This window comes from Leptosomus discolor, chromosome 18 (assembly GCF_034619465.1).
Source record: "Leptosomus discolor isolate bLepDis1 chromosome 18, bLepDis1.hap2, whole genome shotgun sequence".
NCBI lineage: Eukaryota > Metazoa > Chordata > Aves > Leptosomiformes > Leptosomidae > Leptosomus > Leptosomus discolor.
The window spans coordinates 11,176,902-11,195,731 of NC_141408.1; the positions used below are offsets into that span (position 1 = coordinate 11,176,902).

The 18,830-nt window shown below is 45.7% G+C and overlaps 1 protein-coding gene across 2 annotated transcripts in view; it reads left to right on the plus strand.

Annotated features, from left to right (window-relative positions):
- The first annotated feature begins 8,525 nt into the window (after window positions 1–8,525).
- The window catches only part of MYO1C (myosin IC), a 30,305-nt gene continuing 20,000 nt past the window's right edge, over window positions 8,526–18,830 (plus strand). The window contains exons 1-4 of one of the 2 annotated variants that reach the window (XM_009958997.2): window positions 8,526–8,543; window positions 16,486–16,545; window positions 17,720–17,875; window positions 18,497–18,612. In XM_009958997.2, the coding sequence (XP_009957299.1) occupies window positions 8,526–8,543; window positions 16,486–16,545; window positions 17,720–17,875; window positions 18,497–18,612 (350 nt within the window). The remainder of the gene's footprint in view (window positions 8,544–16,485; window positions 16,546–17,719; window positions 17,876–18,496; window positions 18,613–18,830) is intronic. The other variant, XM_086475085.1, reaches the window with a different exon arrangement.

An 18,830-nucleotide genomic window follows, 5' to 3' on the forward strand; every position in this document is an offset into this window, starting at 1 on the left:
AATTAATTGACTTTCAGGTACCACTGACCACAAGCAATACCAGCACAGGCCATCTTTCTGAATTGCTTTATAATTGTTACGGAGCAGTTATTACGTGAGAAAAGAGGTATAAGGGTATTTAACATAAACGCTTTCCTGTAGCTGGTTTTCTCCAGCAGTCATAACCACTATGTTTACTGGTTCTGAAAAAAACCTGACCATTGTCTGCACTTGTTTTCCCCCTCGCTGTGCGGGCAAGAATTTGAAATATTTAATTGGCCAAAAATTAAAGGTCAGTTTAAAAATCTTCAGCAATCAAGATGTCCCTAAAGACAACTCAAATAGGAAACATCCTCTCGGGACAGAATTGCTGTACGCCCTGAAAAGTTAACACACCCTTGAGTGCACACCCTTTTCTGGCCAGGTAGTATGGGGACAAGGGCAAGGTATGAGCAACTGGTGAAGAACGTACCTGAGAGCCTGGTTACGCTGGAGCAATCCTCTGGAACAGCATAGGGAATTGTAAATCTCAGCCATGTTCTCATTGGGACTGCGAAGCTCCTGATGCTGTGAAGTGGAAGAGTGCTTCTGCTGTCAAAACTCTGTCTTGCTGTCTCGTCAATTAATCTTTCATAAGGGTAGCCTAGCTTGCTGGGTTTTAAGGCTCTCAGCCTAACGTTGCTGTGGCAAACCAACTGTTTCAGCTGAAGGAGGTCTTACCAGCTAACACGTTGAAAATCTTGGCTGGGATTTGGCTTAAGAGTTCCTCTAGAAGCTGTGCAACTCTGCAGGGGCTGCCTTTGTAGAGGGAAGAGAGATAGGGTGTAGCAGGCTACCCATACAACATTGCCTGTACGTTTTGTCACAAACATCTATGGCTGTCAGAAAAAAAAAAGTCTGGGTGATAAACCTGTCTAGGAATTTATATTGTACTCATTTCCATGGCAGCTATGGGACTGTGTCAGACTGTGTTTGCTCAGCAAGCTTCTCTGCGCTGGGAGCTGGGAGCTTCTGGCCTTATCCAAAGACAGAGATGGAAAGATACCCCTCACTGGGGATCACAGGGAAATGTTCCAGTTACATCACTTTATCCAAACGAGGTCTTTGTGAGCATTGTTGTAGGAACTCCCTTTCATTTGTATAAGAAGGAGGAAAATCTGCCTTTAACTGGGCTTGCAGGTTTTGTGGCTGCTGAAGTGATAGTAAACAGTGGGCACCGGAGCTCCAGTTACAGCTCCAGAGCCAGTCTGACGGTTTTGCCGAGACGTACACGGCTTGTTGTAGCGATATGCAACTGTTGGCTGCTGAAGCTGTTGGCCTGCGAGACATTAACGCGCGCAATTATGCGGGAACGCTTTGAAAATTAGACGGCTCCTTCCACGGGTGCCCAACATCTTCACGGTTTAAAACAAAACGAGTAAGAGAACGCTGTCCAGTTCACAAAACACAGCAGCAAAGCGTTGTGCTCCATGGATCTACTGCCCAGGAAGGGCAGGTAGGGCAGCTGTCAGCCTCCCTTCTGCATTAGCACGGGCCACATCGTGCTTTAGGACGCGGCTGTGTCTTTTCCGGCCCTTTCCGTGTCGGAGATGTACTCAGCCTTGCTTTGCAGGTGCTGTTTTGTAGATTTTAAACTGTTCTGTCTGCCTTTTTCCTCCCGTGAAGAAAAGCAAGGGCACGATAGAAAAAGGACATAGCAGCTCTCATTTGCACATTTAGTTTTCTATTTTGGGCTGTGGGAGAGGCCCCTCTCTGCTCAGGAGAGAGGAACAACAGGTTAAATGCTGTCCATCTCCATGGAGGGGACCTTAGATACTGCATGCTGCCTTCCCAGGGAATACTGATGTGTGAAGAGCCCTGCTCTGCCAGCTGGGTCCCTCCTCAGAACTCTTGTATGTTCTTCTTTTCCAGACTGCAAACAGTTTAGTGCTGATCTGGCCTTATATAGTAATTTCCTATTATTAGAAACATTTCCTTGGGATCTTGCTCAGGGAGTAGCAGAGGGAAATCCTGTTTCCTTCATCTAACATGCAGGCAAAGCACCAGTGTTCACTCTTTCCTTATCTAGTGTCGATAGAACAAGAAGTTTTTGTTATGATATGCTTTCCAGTCTTAATCCCTTTCTAACACTAAGCCTCTTTTCAGAAATGCAGGAAAAGAAACTTGAAGGAATAGGAACTGTCAGCCACCAATGTGAGCTGTAGAGTGTTGTCTACAGCCTGTAAGTTCTGCCTGTTCTTTCTCAGCCATGTTTTTCTCTCTCAGATTTAGTTGTCCTAATGCTTTGGAAAACAAATTCTCTTTTTCATGTTGACTTGTGCGAAAAATAGTAAGATAGGCTCTTTCACCTGAGTCTGCCAGGGTATTGATAGAAAGCTAATGGCTGTGTTTAAAAAAAGAACAACAACTTTATATTAAGGGGAGAGGTGTCTTTGTCTTGTGTGCAACAAGAATGTGTTTTTAAAGGAGAGGTTGGTCACGGAAAGCACAGAGATATGCACAGGCTTTGAACACTTAATTTTTCCTGTGAAAACATTTTTTCCCCTTAAAAGGAAGATGTAGGTCCTGCCACTGGGAGTGACTGTTTAGAAAGTCAGTGGGGAGGAATGCGCATCAGCTGAACTGAGTCAGGCTGTTTGTATTAACAGCTCCCTCAAAAGGGCTCTTCTTGTTCTTGCCACAGACTCTGCAGGGGAGCTGCTTAAAATGATTGTATCAAAGTAAGGGCAAAGCAATCAAACTGAATTAACTGTTGTTTTTAAACGCTCTGCTGTTGAAGTTAGTTCAACGGTAACTGTTGGATTCAGAACGGGTAGAGTGTGTTTGTAAAATCAGCTGAAGGGGCGACTGTCTTGCAGTCCTGTAAAACACACAACGGAGCCACGACACAGGGCAGCGCGCGAGCGGGGACGGAGTGAGAGTAGCCACATGCGTGCGGCAAACTGGCATCATATGAAGGGCATCTGGTAATTATAAAGTGGGACTTTGTTCTGATGGTCACTGTCAGAGCCAGCCAGCCATTTCTGTTTCACTGGTTCAGCAGAGAGCAACAACAAGGAAAATTTATCTTAATTTGTTAGATTAACCCAGTTTCGGTTTTCACTCACGTCATAGACCCGGAATTATTGTGTGTGTGCGGGAGCCATAACTAAGTAAGAGCGCTGCATATGTGCTTTAACCTGCCGTTTCTCAAATGCATCTGTCATCAGAGGTCTCAAAAGAGTGAGCAGCGCTTACAGAGAACATGTAGGAGGCCAAGGAGAGGTGTGCATCTCCATCTTCACGTTTTGTAGTATTCAGTTTTTTGGTAATGTTCTTGTTTATTTGTGAAAGACTGAGCTTGGGAAGAAAAGAAGTTTAGTGTTCTCACTGTTGAAGCTTTCTTGAAACAAACAAAACCAGTATTGACAGTTTTAGGCATTACAAAGCGTAAGTTGGAATCCAAAATAATAATTTAAATGCTCTTTGTCTTCTGGTTTTTGAACCCTTTTGGCCACACCTAATGTATTTTTAAGCTTTTTTTTTTCTATAATCGTGCAAACACATTCACACAGAATCGGAGAATTCAGGGAACTTGTGATGTCATGAAGTTTGCAGTAAAATTAAGCAACTTTACCATCTTGAAACACCTTTTGAGTGAGTATAATGGGCTTTTGATTTAACCTGTATAGGTCTACAGTTTCAGAACTGACCAGGAATGTTGTGTCTCCAGGGACCGATGTCCTGTGTCCAGGCTTCTGTTCCTAACTCCTTGTTTGAGGTACAGCTGCTCCCTGCGTGGGGAAAGAGGAGATGCATGAATACAAACAAACCCAGACAATTCTTAGCAGAGCTAATGGTGTGAGGAAGAGGTTCTGCCTCATTGTCAAGCCTGTTACAATACTCAGTGGTGGTTCTTTAGCAGGGCGTTGATTTATCCAGTTATCGTGCAGTCAAACGTTCCTCCTCTGCTGGAACAGGGCGCTTTTCCTAAGCGGTGGGCCAAATGTCCTTCAGAACCTCCGGTTTCTGCTATAGGGTGTCTTAGGAATGCGAGGCATTTTGATCAGTTTTAGATCAGCATGGTCTGGACAGCAGGACACGTGATAGGTTAAAGAAATTGCTATTTTTTAAGACGCTCCTCTGACCTGCAAGAGGAAGGGCTCTCAAATTCCTGGCCTGTTTATGGTGTTTTGTTTCCCATGGTATCTTTGCCAAGTGCTTTCTAATTATGGAATGTGTGTTATTCTGTCGTTCTTTAGCAAGGCAGAAATAATGAATATTATGAAATCCAGAAAAAAAGACATGAGTTGATAGATGAACCTTTTGTTTTTGGAATAGTGCAGATGTGATCCACATTGATGTTTGAAAAGCCAGCATCTCTTACCTCCAGATTTATACTGTGCAGTGGAATCTGCACAGCAGAGAAGACCATTTTCTGATGCCAGTTTCATGGAGCCAAACTTTTTTTTTTTCTTTTCTTTTCTTTTCTTTTCTTTTCTTTTCTTTTCTTTTTCCCAGTGAGGCCACTGCTTGCGGGTGTAGCTTAGCAAGTCACGCACTGCTCTGTGAGCCTGTTGGAGCAGGGCTGACTGGAAAGGTTTCCAGTCCCCTCGCTTTGAATGTGAAATTGTATGCAGGGAATCAGCTGCTTATCAGCAACGAGCAGAGCTATCCCAGTGCTCTAATCCAGGTTTTGTATGAGTCACTTCTGACTGGTGAGGCTTGGAAAACTTGATTCATACCTCTGCCTGTAGTTGCCTGTAGTAGTGATACAGACCTAGCCAGCCATCCTCAGCAGAAATCACAGACAAGGGCTGGGCTCTGTTGCTGGAAAGGGAGAGCCTGGTTTTATTACCTCGATAGTCCGGGATCAAGATCTTTTAAATCAAAATTACACTGGTTATCTATGCTTTCGAATTATTTTTTTTTTTCCCCTCCCAATTTAGGCTAACCCACACGCAGGAGTGTTTTCCTCACCAAGGGCTGGGCAGTAGTTTGACTACAGAAAAAAAATGTTTTGAGTAAAGGTCTTCCAGGTGAATAAATAAATAAAAGGGATCTCCTGCATAAAAAAAGCCAAGGGAAATGTGTAAAAAATGTACTTTGGGCTCTCATATATTCTCCTCTTAGGTGGCACTTCTGACATGTGTTCTGAGCAGTGTTAGGAGGTGTAAGTTAGGGGAAAGGTGAAGTTGTTAACGTGAAGATAAATGTGCAAATACATAACTTAAAATTGTAACGCGGGTTTTATGGACTCTGTTGTTTGGCTACAACTACACGGATTTGAAAACGGACATTCTTCTCCTGAAGAATTAGAGCTGCCAGGCTGCAGCTCTAATTGTACTTTGAAAACTCCTGGCTCAGGGCTTGCTGTTGTGGTTCAGTAATGGCTAACGTGGCTCAGTTTGGGAAATGTAGCGTAGGTTACTTTTGATATTACCTGTGCTCCTGCGCTGAGCACGCTTTGGAGTATTTACTTCCTTCAGTACTCTGACATAGACCAGTGCTAAACCCACCTCTGAAATGTGTCCCGAGGCTGCCTCCATTAATAATTCACCGAACTTTTTGGTTGATTGACGATAAGAAGTGAATAAAAGTCATGCCAAATAGAGTTGTGCAACAATTGGGAGGTGCTACAACTAATTTTTCAAAATGGAACCTGATGAGGGCAGAAGAGCTGGTGGCACCGTAGCGCTCTTCAGAAGCATCATACGAGCTTCATCACAAATCCTTGTAACGGTTGGCACGCTCTTCCTGTGAGCGATGACACGTACCACAGCGCAGGATCTCTGGGATCAATGCCTTGGGCCAGAGCTAATTAGAGGGGAGTGCTGCACCAAACCACTGACAACATCTGCTACATTTCTTTGGTTTTAAATAGCCTCCTGTCTGAGTAGCGGCCATGCATGGCCTGGGTTTGGTTTACTTGCTTTACTTTAAAGCTTTTGGCTTTTACTTTAAAGTTTGACTTTACCCTTTCTGTAATAGAATTTGGAAAGTATGCATTTTGATAAGAAGAAAAAAAGAAACAAAAAACCTTTAAGCAGAGCTGACTCTAGATAGTGCCAGAGTCGTGAAGTACCAGCAGTTGAGCTTGGGAACGATTTCATTGCTCTGCGCGCTCAGTGGTTAAGAGGATCTGCCTGGTGGTGCTGCAAAATTTGGGTGATTGCCACGAGGGACCACTTTAAATGGATTCCAACAACTGATGTACTTGTGATGTTGGTTCTGGGCAGATGGGTAGAGTAGGGCTCGCTCAGCAGTGCTGCGTGCTGCCTGGGGTCCTGCAATCATACCTGATCTGAGATTAATACACCTGAGGGCCAAAGAGCCTTTTGGACAAAGGGAATTGGTTTATTTCTACTTTTTTCTTTATCCTATGATCATGAGAAAACCCTTCCCCACTTAGAAAAGTAAAATGAAGAAGAAAATAAGACAATATCCTCCAAAAGAGTCTTATGATGATGAAAGGGCATTACTCAGTTTGCCACCTCTGTTCACCTGCTTATGGCAGTGACCTGGTGATGACAGCTGACATGCAGTATGCTAGTGACTTCAGTGTGATACCTGAATTTCAGAAGTATTTGAGCAGATGCAAGAGAGGGTCTGCAGTAGTCTCTCTTCAGAAGACCACGTGCAGCAGGAAAGATTACCTTCCCGTTAATTTTGATAAGGTTCCTGTGGAAAATTAGGCATTGTTTGGATCAGGCTCGTGTTTGCTCAGTGCAGATGTGGCCGTGTGCATTTAGAGCAAATGACCTCTGAAAAGTCAGCTAATGAGTTTGTAGTGTTAGACTAATTTTGAGAGCTCCTAACTGCAGGTGCAAGTGAGGGGTTTTGCCTTGTGTGTGTGGGCAGGGCCTTGTACGCTGGGGATAAACCTGCATCTAGTTGGTAGCCATTTGCCATACTCTGGGCTAGTTGTAGAGTCCCGTATCACAGAGCACTTGGAGAGGGGTCCGTTAGCGGGGTGGTAGGAAGGAGAGAGGGGTGGCAATATGCTTTGTGCAGATTGTGATTATCTGTGTGGAGAGACTTGCAGGCAGAAACCCATCATCTTCGTTAGCTGCTGTGAGTCAGATCAAATGGCTGACTAATTTTTTAGTCACTGATGCTTGGAAATGGAAGGTGCTCTGGCTCTGGGCAGAACACATCTCCTTCAGGGCTCTGCCTGGCCCCCTGTGCAGTGCCAGACAGCAGCTTTGTAGCTCTTAGGTGTGCTGCTGGTAACCTGAAGGGTGGTATACTGGGGCTGGGTCCTGTGCCAGGGCAATCTGTAACAGATCTGTAATTTATTTGCTATACCTGTAATTCATTTTAGGATGGACGTGCAGCTTAGACCGTTGAGGAGCAAAATAATTAATGAATCGTAGAATAATTTTAGGTTGGAAGGGACCTGTGGAGATCTCTGGTCCAACCCCACTTCCAAGCAGGGCCAGTTTAGATCAGGTTACTCAGGCATTGTCCAGTTGAGTCTTGAATAACTCCAAGGCCGGAGTTTCACAACTTCTTGGGGCCCCTGTTCCAGTATTTGACAGCACTCATTGTGAAAAAGTTTTCCTAATCTCTTATTGGAATTTCCCTTCTTCCAGCTTGTGTCCATTGCCTCTTGTCCTTTCACTTTCCACCTAATGCTAGCGAAGGCTGCATGTATACTTTGATTTTGGTCAGGATGCCCTTGTCTTTGGCTGGTGGCGGTGGTTTCTCCCACCCAGTGTAGCTATAGCCAAACCCTGATGGTGTCAGAGGCAGCTAAACACGCTACTTCTGCTGGCAAGGGCTGGAGACGTAAGGGCACAGCAGTGGCTCGACTGTTGTCCTACTTGTTCTGACTGGGTAGTGCAGGTTATTTTGTGATGAGGACCTCAGGGACCTCCACGTAGAGTGGGTGTTTTGAGGGTGGATGTCTCAAAAGGCTTTCTGGAATAAAATACTGCTGAGCCACAATGCTGAGTCCTTGCAAGGGCAGACAAGGCAAACTACATCTTACCCCTGGGCTCTCTGTGGTCCTTTGATTTGCCGAGAGAGGGATGACCAGGGTAATTGTAAGCGCAGGAGATTTTGCTGTGGTTGGGGGTGAGTTGGGAGCCCTCTTCGTGCTGCTGCTGTTTCAGTGCAAAAATTTGCCGTAATGGAGCGTATCGCTTCCTCTCCTGTTTGCTGTGGTTTTGCTTGTTGGGCTCTGCACCAGGTTTTCCAGTGCCTGTGATTATCTTCCTTTCCGTTTTTCCCTGTCAGGGGGCAGCAGGCAGGCTGCAGGCAGAGGACAGCGGACTTCTTTCCTCTTCGAGTGCCTCTCCTCATCTGTGGCACGTCGGTCTCTCCTCTTTGGGAGGGGAGGAGAGTTTCTCTCCCTCTCCTTGGAAAACGCCCTCTCCAGGATGCTCCAGTAGGAGCTGGTGGGAGGGAGGGAGTTCTGACTGCACCGAAAATGTCGTAGGAAAAAAAAAAAAAAAAAAAAAAGGGCAACTGACAGAAGAGAGAACTTGTCCTCAGATTCCTGCTTTTTGCTGCAGCGTAAACTAAGTCTCTGCGAGTGCCGCGGGAGCTGGCAGGAGGCAGAAATGAAGTTCAGAGGCGCGGTAAGGCTTATTCAGCTGCTTTGGTGGTTTTGCAGCTTTCAGATGTGTGTCTGGTCTGAGAAGAAGGGAGATAAATTTTCAAGGTTTCAGCAGGAAAGTGAAATGCTTCAGCCTGCTTTGCGAAAGACCCCTTCATTGGAAAATTATGTGAAAGGGGTTGAAATAGGGTAAGAAAACCAGGAGATAACATGTTTCAAGGAGGAAGCCAAGGTGGGAGTTGAGAAAGTGGGAAGAGAGGGGGGTGCTTTGCTTTGGGGGAGAAGAAAGGGTGGAGCTTTTGCTTGGGTGGAAGGGGTATGACGATGCGAACGTACAGTTACTGGTGCTGGGTTCTGCTTGTGTCCTTCCCAGGGACATGGGCTTCTTTCTCCGTGACTGCCACCCTGGGGAACAGCAGGAAATACCTGATTTTAAGGACTCATTGCCACTCAGTCCCTCCAGGGTGTAGTGACTTTAGCAAAACTGTTTTAGCAGCAACCAGAAAGCCTGGGTTTGCGTACTGCATTGCAGGACAACCACCCGGAGCTTAGGAAAATGAGTATGTGGCAGGAGATTGAGAAGACTAGGATTGTTAGGTGGAAAAAATAAGAGAGGAGGAAAAAAATTATATAGACAATTGTGCCGCAGAGAAGGTAGATCCTGAGCTCTTTTTTTCTGTGTGGTAACATAGGAAGAGGGACGTTCAGTTAAGTTAAAAGTTGCCAAAGAGATGCAAAGATTATTTTCATACAGTGTATAATTGGGCAACGGAATTCACTGATTCTGGAAGATATTGAGGTCAAGAATGAGGGAGTGTTACAAAAAAGTTTATGTGGGCTTTTGCTTGGATGAGAATGTTCAAGGCTTTAATCGGTAAACTTACCAAATTTAGGAAAGGAGGGATTGAAAACGTCATGTCTGTAGATCTAAGCAATTCTCTTGACTGTTGAAGAAGAGTTAGCGTGGGGCTGGAGTATCCCATAGCTGCTCAATCTAGAGATCCTGGCATGTCTTCCCAAGTGGTTTAGTGTTTGCCACTGTCCTTCCCAACTGGTTTAGTGTTTGCCACTGTCTGAGAAAGGGTCTTAGAGATGGTGGAAAGCACAGGGCTTCTGGAGGACCTGCCTAGTGCCTCCCTGCGGCAGCACGTTTGAAGGTGGAGCAGGTAGCGCTCGAGAGGCTTGTGCTCGGATTTCTGGGGGCATGGAGGACTGTAGAAGGCAGCAAACCTCTGTACAGCCGTGGATATAGAGAAAGGGGTTTGGATGTGATAGGTGAGGGTGTGATAAGCAGTGATGTTGTCTAGGGTGGTGCTTGATGTTCTGCGAGAGAACATGTGGGTGTGGAAGTGCCCTTCACGTGCCCTGGGAATGCACTGGGGTGCTTGTTCTGTTTGGAAAGTTTTACTGTCTTTGAAAGACGTGCTGGTCTGAAATGGTTGTGTGGGGTGTGTGTGGAATCCAGAGAGCGGGAACGTACGGCGTGGGGAAGGGCAGAGTGCTGCAAGAGCAACAGCGCGAGCCCCGCAGTGTTGGTAGTGGGAGAGACGAAAGGGGGGAACGCGGCAGCAGTTATCGAAGGGCAGGGAATGAGGCGCAGGGTCAGCACCCCATCGCTGCGAGCGGGGAGGCAGGGGGAGCACGTGCCTGCCGTGATTCTTATCTGTGGGCTGGTGGTGGAGTTTCTGCTCCCTTCTCACCTGCTCACTCTGATTTGGACGTCCATGGCAAAACGTGCTTGGAGGGGCAGCGATCCGAGTCCTTGCTTTTTGTGCCGTCTGTTTGTCCTCAGAAGCTGCTGTGGGCTGCACAGGCTGCGACCTGAGGTCCCAGGTGGTACTGCTGTGCATACAGCCATCAGCAACATCTTTTAACGAGCAACAGCTTGTGTCATCTGCTCAGGAGCAAAAATGTCAGCTCCCTAAATATAGAAATTCGGTGCGTTTGCTTTTCCAGCCTTGGTGATCTCTCTGGTTTGCCGAGTTCATTTTTCTTACTGATATTTTATATTTAGCTTGTTGATTGAAATATCAGCATCCCCTCTTAGGGCTAAACTTTTTTTTTTCTCCTTCAAATCAGTTCTTATAACTACTTTTTTCTTTTCACTACTAATTGTTTCTCTTTTTTCCTAACTTACTTCTCCCCACACCTGCCCCCCCCCCCCAAGTAAAGTCTAGAAAATATAATTATGTTATAAACATTGAACAAATTATATTAACTGCTTGCCATGCAAATCTCCACGGCTCTCTGGTTTCTAGTCCATCATGATTTGCATTTCTAATTTACATTTGAGCTCCTTAGATATGAATTCTTAGTATTCTAAATGTTGCAAGTGTCAAATGTCACTAATTACTACACTAAGAGTCGTAATTAATCACAGCAACATCCGCACCCTGCATTATTGGTTTTCAAAAGATTGAATTTTTGCTTTCACAGTTCTGACTCCCCACGACCTACATGCATTAATAGATACTTAAAATATTGCACACAGTGTGCGATACATTGCTTACATTTCCCATTCTGCTTTGCATTTCAGGGTGGGAGATTAAATGGTTCTGTAGCTGGGAAAGTGAGCGAGGCAGAACTTTTACCTTGTAGGCAATTTGCTGGTGGGGACATAGCAAATCTTTGAGAGCGCAGAATAACCTTGCTTACCCTATATTTCCGATTATTGTACGTTTTCATGTATTCTGGTTTTTCCCTACTTAAAAAGTAGAAGACTTCAAAATAAATTGTTTCCGGAGATTAGTCAAGGAAGTGGCAATTCTCTCTCCTTAGTACTGTTTTTGAATAGTGTATCCTATAGTTATATCCATTCAACGTGTGTTTTAGGACTGGGAGGGGAAGTATCAGAGAGGGAGAACAAGGTTCTGAGCATGGGCAAGGGCTCCCTGGCTTCAGACATTGCTTGGTTGTGTTTCTCTAAAAGAAGCAAGAATAAAAACTGATTGTGCTATAAATGGTCCTTGAGTGGCAGCTGCTGACATGGTAACTGTTTGCAAGTTGGAGTTGTTCCCTTTAACTCTACTAGTCTGTGTCATCAGAGTTATCTGGTTTTGACCCTGTTTGATCTGACAGTTCTGATTTTTCTCAAGTTGTCTGCTCAGAACAGCTTGTGGGAAATACTGCAGCCTTCGCTGGCCTTACATAATTAAGAGCAAAATAAAACAGTTCATTTTGTTACTGCGTTTTTTTCGTTAAACAAGTCCAATACATGTGATTTGGGTCTTAAGAATTACTGTCTGAGCTCAGATGGCTTCAGAAAGCGCAGATAAATCCATGTGGTTGGTTGCAGAAGATTTTTATGTGAGATACGCTGCCTCTCAGGGAACCCTCCTTCCAGCCCAGCTGTTGACTAACAGAGTTTCCAAAATGTGCAGCTAACTTTCAATGTGGCAAAAGGGAAGAGGATCCTGAGTGGCTCCACTTCAATCTGTCAGGGATTCACTGGCAGGCGGCAAGTGCTTGACTAAGATCCCTTGGTCCAGGTCCACCTCAGTTGTTTTCAGTATTGCTTCCTCCATGTAATCGGAAAGAGCAGCTATCCCAGTCTGCACCTCAGCAACTGAGGTCCTGGATAAAATAGCTGATTTTTGTCTGCTCTGCTGTCTAGCCCATGCCGTGTCCAAACCCTTTCCCAGGCTGTAGCGTGGAGCAGAAATCAGAGGATTTTTTTTTTTTTTTCCCTGCAGCTTTGGCATGGCAGTGAACAATATCATGCTCTCCAGGAGACAAATGTGTTTTAACTGCCACCTCCCCGCAAGAAGTTCATTCTTGGTTCAAACTTCTTATTGTCTTCCAGAATCTAATCTGAATTTCCCTTCCCACTCATTTGGTTCTTGCCTTTTCTTCCGTTCCCGGCTTTGTAACTATTCCTGTAACCCGCAGATCAATCATCTTTCACTCGATACTGAGATAACGATGCCTGCCTCTTCCCATACAGCGCCCGCTTCCTGCGGTGGTTCTAGTGCAAGTCTCCTGGTCTGCTGAAGGGATCCTGGCTGGTTTGTAAAAAATGCATCGTCAGAGAGGGATACTAAAACACACATTTTAGATGTAGAAGCAGAAATCTTGTTTATGTTGTGTGACTTTTCTTTCTAAATCAGGTGATTGTAGAGCTTCCCTGCTGCATACGATACTATTCACTTTGAGAGCTCCGGGTGCTTTCACGTGCGTCGCTCATGGGTGCTCCAGGAAGGACTGAGAGTTGCTTGACCTGCCAGGTGCTGCCTGTTCTCTCAGAGGCCGGCAGCACTTGTGTGTCTGGAATTGCTGTGCCAACACTGCCCGTTCAGGTACCCCTCTGGGAACATCGAGTCGGGAAGTCTTGGTGTAAAAGACTCCTTCCTGCACACACGTTGGGCTACTGGGTATTGCACGGCCATAGACCCGGCGATGGAGAAAGCAGTGGTGGGAGTTTCTTGCTCAGTTCACATCAGCCCTGAGCTCCTGTGCTGGTGGCGGAGTTGCCCTCCATCTTCCGTCACAAGAGCAAATTTCCCCGATGTGCTCAGACTGACCGAGTAACTGAGGTACTTTGGATTGTGTTGTGCAGAGCAAAAGGTCTTGGTTTTCATTTTTGAGGTGTATTAGATCTCTGAGTCCTAAGCAGAGGAAAGTCTTTGTCATACTTTGGCACTTAGCAGCATTTCAGACAAAACCACTTGTTTACACCTTCACGATAACATGTCAGAGATTTACTCGTTCAGTTTAGGAAACTTCGGTATACTCCTGCGTGCTTTTGTACTCCCGGGAGCTGTTTGTGAAGGGTGTTTTCTGGTCTTGTTGAGTCTGTTTTATGAATACAAAGAAAGGCTGGAACCTCAGCCAACGTAAACCTGGCTCTGCAGGCTGCATTCAGCAGCACCAATTTACACCAGCTGAAAGTCTTTCCCAAAATTTAATCGCACGGAAGAAAAAGGCCTGTGGAAGTAGTACCGCTTTGGTAATTGCACTGGCTGGGTCCCCACCATTCAGGAGTGACGGCTTTTCCTTTCCTGGCTGTGAGCCACTGTTGTGCTGTCGGCTCTGGAGAAGAGATTAAAAGCAAAGAGTGGGTTAAAATAGTGTGGGAATGAGTTCCTTGGAACTGTACCTCGGGGGTGGGTTTGGGAAACGAAGTGTCAAAAGTCAGCTTGTACTCTCTCGAGCAGGAGTGACCATCAGGAGGACAGTGTGGGACAAAAAGCCGGTTTGGGAGAAGGCACAAGCACTCCTAAGCCCACAGGCACCAAGATCAGCTGGAGATTGCTCAGATTTTTGTAATTCCCCGTTTGCAGCCTGTGCTGGGTGTGGCGTGAGCCACAGAGCCGTGGTATATCCCACAAAGGCTGGGATCCTTAGCCTGGTCCTCCTTTTGATTCCTGTAGGCAGGGTGAAGCTGCAGGTGGCTGAGCTAACCTGACTACCCGTTCCTGTCAGAGGGGTGCCTCTGCTCCCGTTCCTCCTTGCCCCGCGTCTGACACGCACCGGGATCCCACGGTGAGGTGATTCAGCTCTCTCTACGCTGACAGAAAACTACCGGCTTCTTTTTTCCTGGTCCTTGTTTTGCTGGTTTAGTGAGTTGCATTGGTTCGGCTCAGAGGCAGGCAGTGGCATTAACATGCCAGGGAGGCAAAGTCCAGAGGAGGCGACGTGATCGGTTTGGTGGTGGTGAGCCCTAGGCTGCACCCAACTTGTCCCTTGGCAGTTGCCCAAGCGCTTAAAAACGGCAGGACCTGGCCCTGCTGCTGCAGAGCCTGCCCCTGCCCGTCTCCGCTGCGGTTCCCAACCTCGTACCACCGTATCTGTTGGACGTTGCGAGTGATCGTGTGTGGAGCCAGTGTGGGAAAATGACTTGGATTAAAATGAAAAAAGAACTAAAAAAATCGGAGCGAGTTTTAATCCATGTCAGCTTTCCAGTCTAGCTTCTTGCACAAGTACCAAAGGCAGTGCAAGCCGAGGGGTGCAGCTGCGCAGAGGGCAGATGGGACGGTCCTTTCGCGTGTGTTCTCACTGTCAGAACCGCTCCTCTACCGCTGTGCTCTCTTAGCAGCTTCCAGAAAAACTGATTTTACAAGGAAGGGTCTAATCAGACCCTCACAGCCTATCTTCTCCTAATTATCTGGCATACGGACACCCTGCCGCAGGGCTTTCAGGGTTGTCCGAGCTCATCCCTTGCATAGCACAGAGCAGAGGATGTTTTAAATGAACTGTTTGTCAGCCGGAGGCGTTTTGGCAGAGAGAAACCTATCCGCTGCAGAGACACTAAGAGAGCCAGTCCTGTCCATAGGCAAACGGCTTTAATGGTTAATTAGCTTCGCTGTAACGTATTTAACCCCCCAGACGGGGTTTTCTAGCATTAATTTGCAGCCACCAGATTTGATGTCTGCCTGTTAACACAACACAACTAACGTTTTAGTTAATTTATTCAGTGCCTCACTGTCGCACGCATCATTCAGAAGGAACATATGGTCATCATCGTGATTAGTTTTTTCTAAATAGTGTCTTCTCTCCCCGCTTTCTTCGTTCTGCATCACTGTTCTGTTTCCATTTTGCAAAAAGGATTTATTTTCCCCTCCTTTTACATCGCATCTATTGAAGTTATTGGCAGTCAGATAGTTAATGTTGACATTTAAGTTGGTGGTAGACTTGGACATAAGCAATAAAGCAAATGAGCAAACTCTGGCACAGAGAAGCGCATATTGCTCAGCTGTGGTTTATGACTGATGTTTATATTTGCATTGAACTTGGGCTTGGGGAGGGTTCAACACTGAGATTAAAGTTTATAGTCTGGAGAATCTGACTGCACCACGTCAACGAGGTAACCTGGTCCAATGTAATTATTGCTGAAAAGTTACGTTTAGTTGGGTTTTTTTAAAAAAAAAAAACTGACTGAAAATTTCAGGTAGTTTTGTTCTTATGGAGAGAGGTTGGAGTTGGGTGAGAAGAAAAAGCATGAAGGAAACTGAAAGCGACTTAGCCTTAAATGCCCGTGCCAGAGGAGGCGGCCGAAGCGCAATTTTCTGTGTTCTGAGTGGGATAGATTGCTTCTTCCTTAGGCTGGATGTGTGCAGCTGGGATCAGTTTGTCCTGAGCTGGAGGGAGTGGCTGATGAAAGAGCTGCTGAAACTGCTAAGTGACGTTTTCTGTGAAAGTCTTTAGGATTATATAAACTTGGATTAACTGTGCGAGGCTGGAAGTTTCTCCTCAGTCATTTTGGAGGCAGCCGTTTTAAAACTGTATTCACAAACTTACCCACTTGAAAACTAGTTATTTTCTTTTGGTTTTGCCTTTGTTCCTATTACCGTGTCGAAAACCTGCTCCGATAGAAGGATTCTAATTTCTAGGCAGAATTTGTTTGTATGTTGTTTATCTCTATTTCTTTTGCCAGTGTTCTTTATCTCACCATCTTCCTTCTCTAGGGTTTATCCCTTTCCTCTTCACCTTGGCAAAGAAGGTAGAAGATGACAGAAAAGCACTTTGCTGCAGGTGTGGAGGAATTGGCTTGGAGAGTTTTGGGTATTTAAAAAAGATTAGTTAATGACAGTATCTGCAGAATTCCTCACAATCTGGATCTTTCAAAGCTTAAAAATCAGGCCTTCCAGACCGTGAGGCTAATTGAGAAAAACAAGAAGGGAAATGAAAATGATGGCTTTTTGTGGTGTTTGAGCCATTAGAGTGGATCTGGATTTGAGATTTCCAGGAAGAACTATTTTTTTCTTTCTGAAAGCTGCAATCACTTATGCCCAGGCACTGGGCTTTGGGAAGGAGGCCAATTATATCTTGCAGAAATAGGCTAAAAACTGCATTTGTAAATGATTGGTAAGTCTGAACAACTGCAGATTGAGGGAATTTACACCCCTTTGGGCCCAAATTTACACTTCAGTGGTCTTGCCTTTATTACTACTTAACAAAACTTAAGGTAAATTTTCTTCTGACTAAGGTTGTTTTTATTTTTTTTTTTTTCCCCTGCATGCCATCAGTCCCTGTGCTCTGACCACTATTATATCTTGAGAAGGAGCAGAAAGGAACTACCTGGCAACGTGAGTCAGCAAAAATCATCTACATCATTGTGCAGGGTTTTGGGGCTGGACGACGGTGTTGCAGCAGGGGTCTGGCATTCCCAGCTGGTAACACTGCTACAGGAGAGGGTGTCTGGGTGTTGCTGTTAGTGCGTGAGCCCGTTTGGGAGCGAGCACCGGTGGTGTTTGTGCCAGTGGTGGCAACGTCCCGGAATGTAACAACAGATTCTCTGAAATGCATTAGTGCTTTAGGGAAATGGTTCAGGAGACGGCTGCTTGCTGAGGAGTTTGCAGAGTAAGAAGGATTTAAGATTATGACAAGGAAATGCAGACAGATGTGAGGCAAATGGTTTAATACGTCGTATCTCCTGTCTCTGATTTCTGTAATGTCTCTCGTCCTCTGTGCCTTGTACATCGTCTGTCCGTTGTGTAGAAATTTTCCCTGCAAGTAGCGACTGAGTCACTTGGTGCACATTTCCTCTCCCTGTTTTAGTACGTGAGGTTGAGTGAAGTAAGAAGTCAGCAGACCGGTGTTTTCCAAAGAAGGCTGTGTCTGAACCACTTCACATTGAAAATGTAACCTTTAAAAGAGGGTCAGGGAATAGAAGTCGCTTGATGCATGGGCTAGATGTTAGTGTCACAGTCTGAACTTGGTGGCATGGGATGCAGAAATGCCCATTTCTCATTAGTTCTGAGTTTTCCCAGAATTTTCCCATTGGGCATCTTGCTAAAGCTTTTAAATTGGTCAGCAACGTGATGCAGTTTGCTCATGAGATGAATCATCGTTAGTCATAAAAGTTTCCTTAGCTCAAAATGACTTCCCGTGATGAAATGTGAGAGAAGGGTAGAGAGAACACATTTCAGTCTCACTCCTGCTAAAGGATGTCTGGGGAAGGAAATCCAAGTTTTATTCTCTTTATGAAATGCTTGTTTGATTGATTGATTTAAAGTTATTGGAAATTTAGCAATTTTCCCTAATGCTGGTTTGTCTTCCATCAAAGCAGTTAGTGTAAACCAATTGATAAAGCGTTAGTATACGCTGACTAACATTTTCAACAGTAGTAGTGGGGTTATTCTAATAGCCTCACCTGTTTATAGGTTGTCCATGGGTAATTGTGGTTAATCGTTCTTGTGGACTCGGTAAGCGGCGTACAAATCCACAGAAATCCCAACTTTCCTCTGCTTTTGCTTGCAGGGAGCGGGGACTAACGGCATTCGGCTGACCATGGAGAGCGCTCTGACGGCCCGCGACCGGGTGGGGGTGCAGGATTTCGTCCTGCTTGAGAACTTCACCAGCGAAGCGGCATTTATTGAAAATCTGCGTAAGCGCTTCAAGGAGAATCTGATCTATGTGAGTAGCAGAGTGACAGATGCCAAAGCATTCATTAGTGACCTGAGTTGGGGTGTTTGCTGCAGAAGACATACCGTAGCGTTGCTCTGCAGTTGGATTTGGAGATGGTGGTATCAACTTTAATAGACCGTGGTTGCTTGTGTCAGAACTGGTCTGGGACACCGTCATGTTAACAGATGTAGGGACTCGCTGCAGTGTGGCAGTTGAGGTCTGCTGGCATTTACAGGTCTTGCCAGCGCTGAAAATCCAGCTCACACCACATTCTTCCATTTCATGAATTCACTCTGTGGTGGGCTTTGGGCTTTCAGCAACGCCAGGCTTCGCCTTGATCCCAAATGGTGTATCAGAAATAATCCAGTGTTCTTGCTTGTTAAAACTGTTTGTAGGTACTGTTTTTTTCAGCAAGGATGTCTAGCATAGCTCCTGCAAAGTCATCCTCGCTGCGCTGAGAGGTCACTTCTTTAGCACCCTTGGCCTTTTTGGAAGCCCTCAGCAGCATCGCCGGTACACCGGGGCAGGCAGCCCTTGTTAGCAGCATACGGCCTTCAGAGCAGTCTGGGCTCTCAGAGAACCTGCTGCCACACCTTCTGTAACCCCCCTACTTTGTTCTCTTTTTTTCAGACCTACATTGGCTCAGTTCTGGTGTCTGTTAATCCATACAAGGAGCTGGAAATCTACAGTAAACAGAACATGGAGCGATATCGTGGTGTCAGCTTCTATGAAGTTTCTCCTCACCTGTGAGTGGCCTGTGGGTAAACAGTGCAGTTTGTGCCGTTCCCACGCAGGCGTGTGCAATAATGACATGTGAAGACAAGCGAACAGGACTTTTCCTTGTCCCAGATGCAGCACTGAAAACCGTAGGGATATAAAGGATCCTTGGGAGGGTGTGGTGTGCGGCTCTTTCTATTCCTGTTCCTCTCTCCAAAGAGGATGAGTTGCCTTTGCAAGAGCAGTA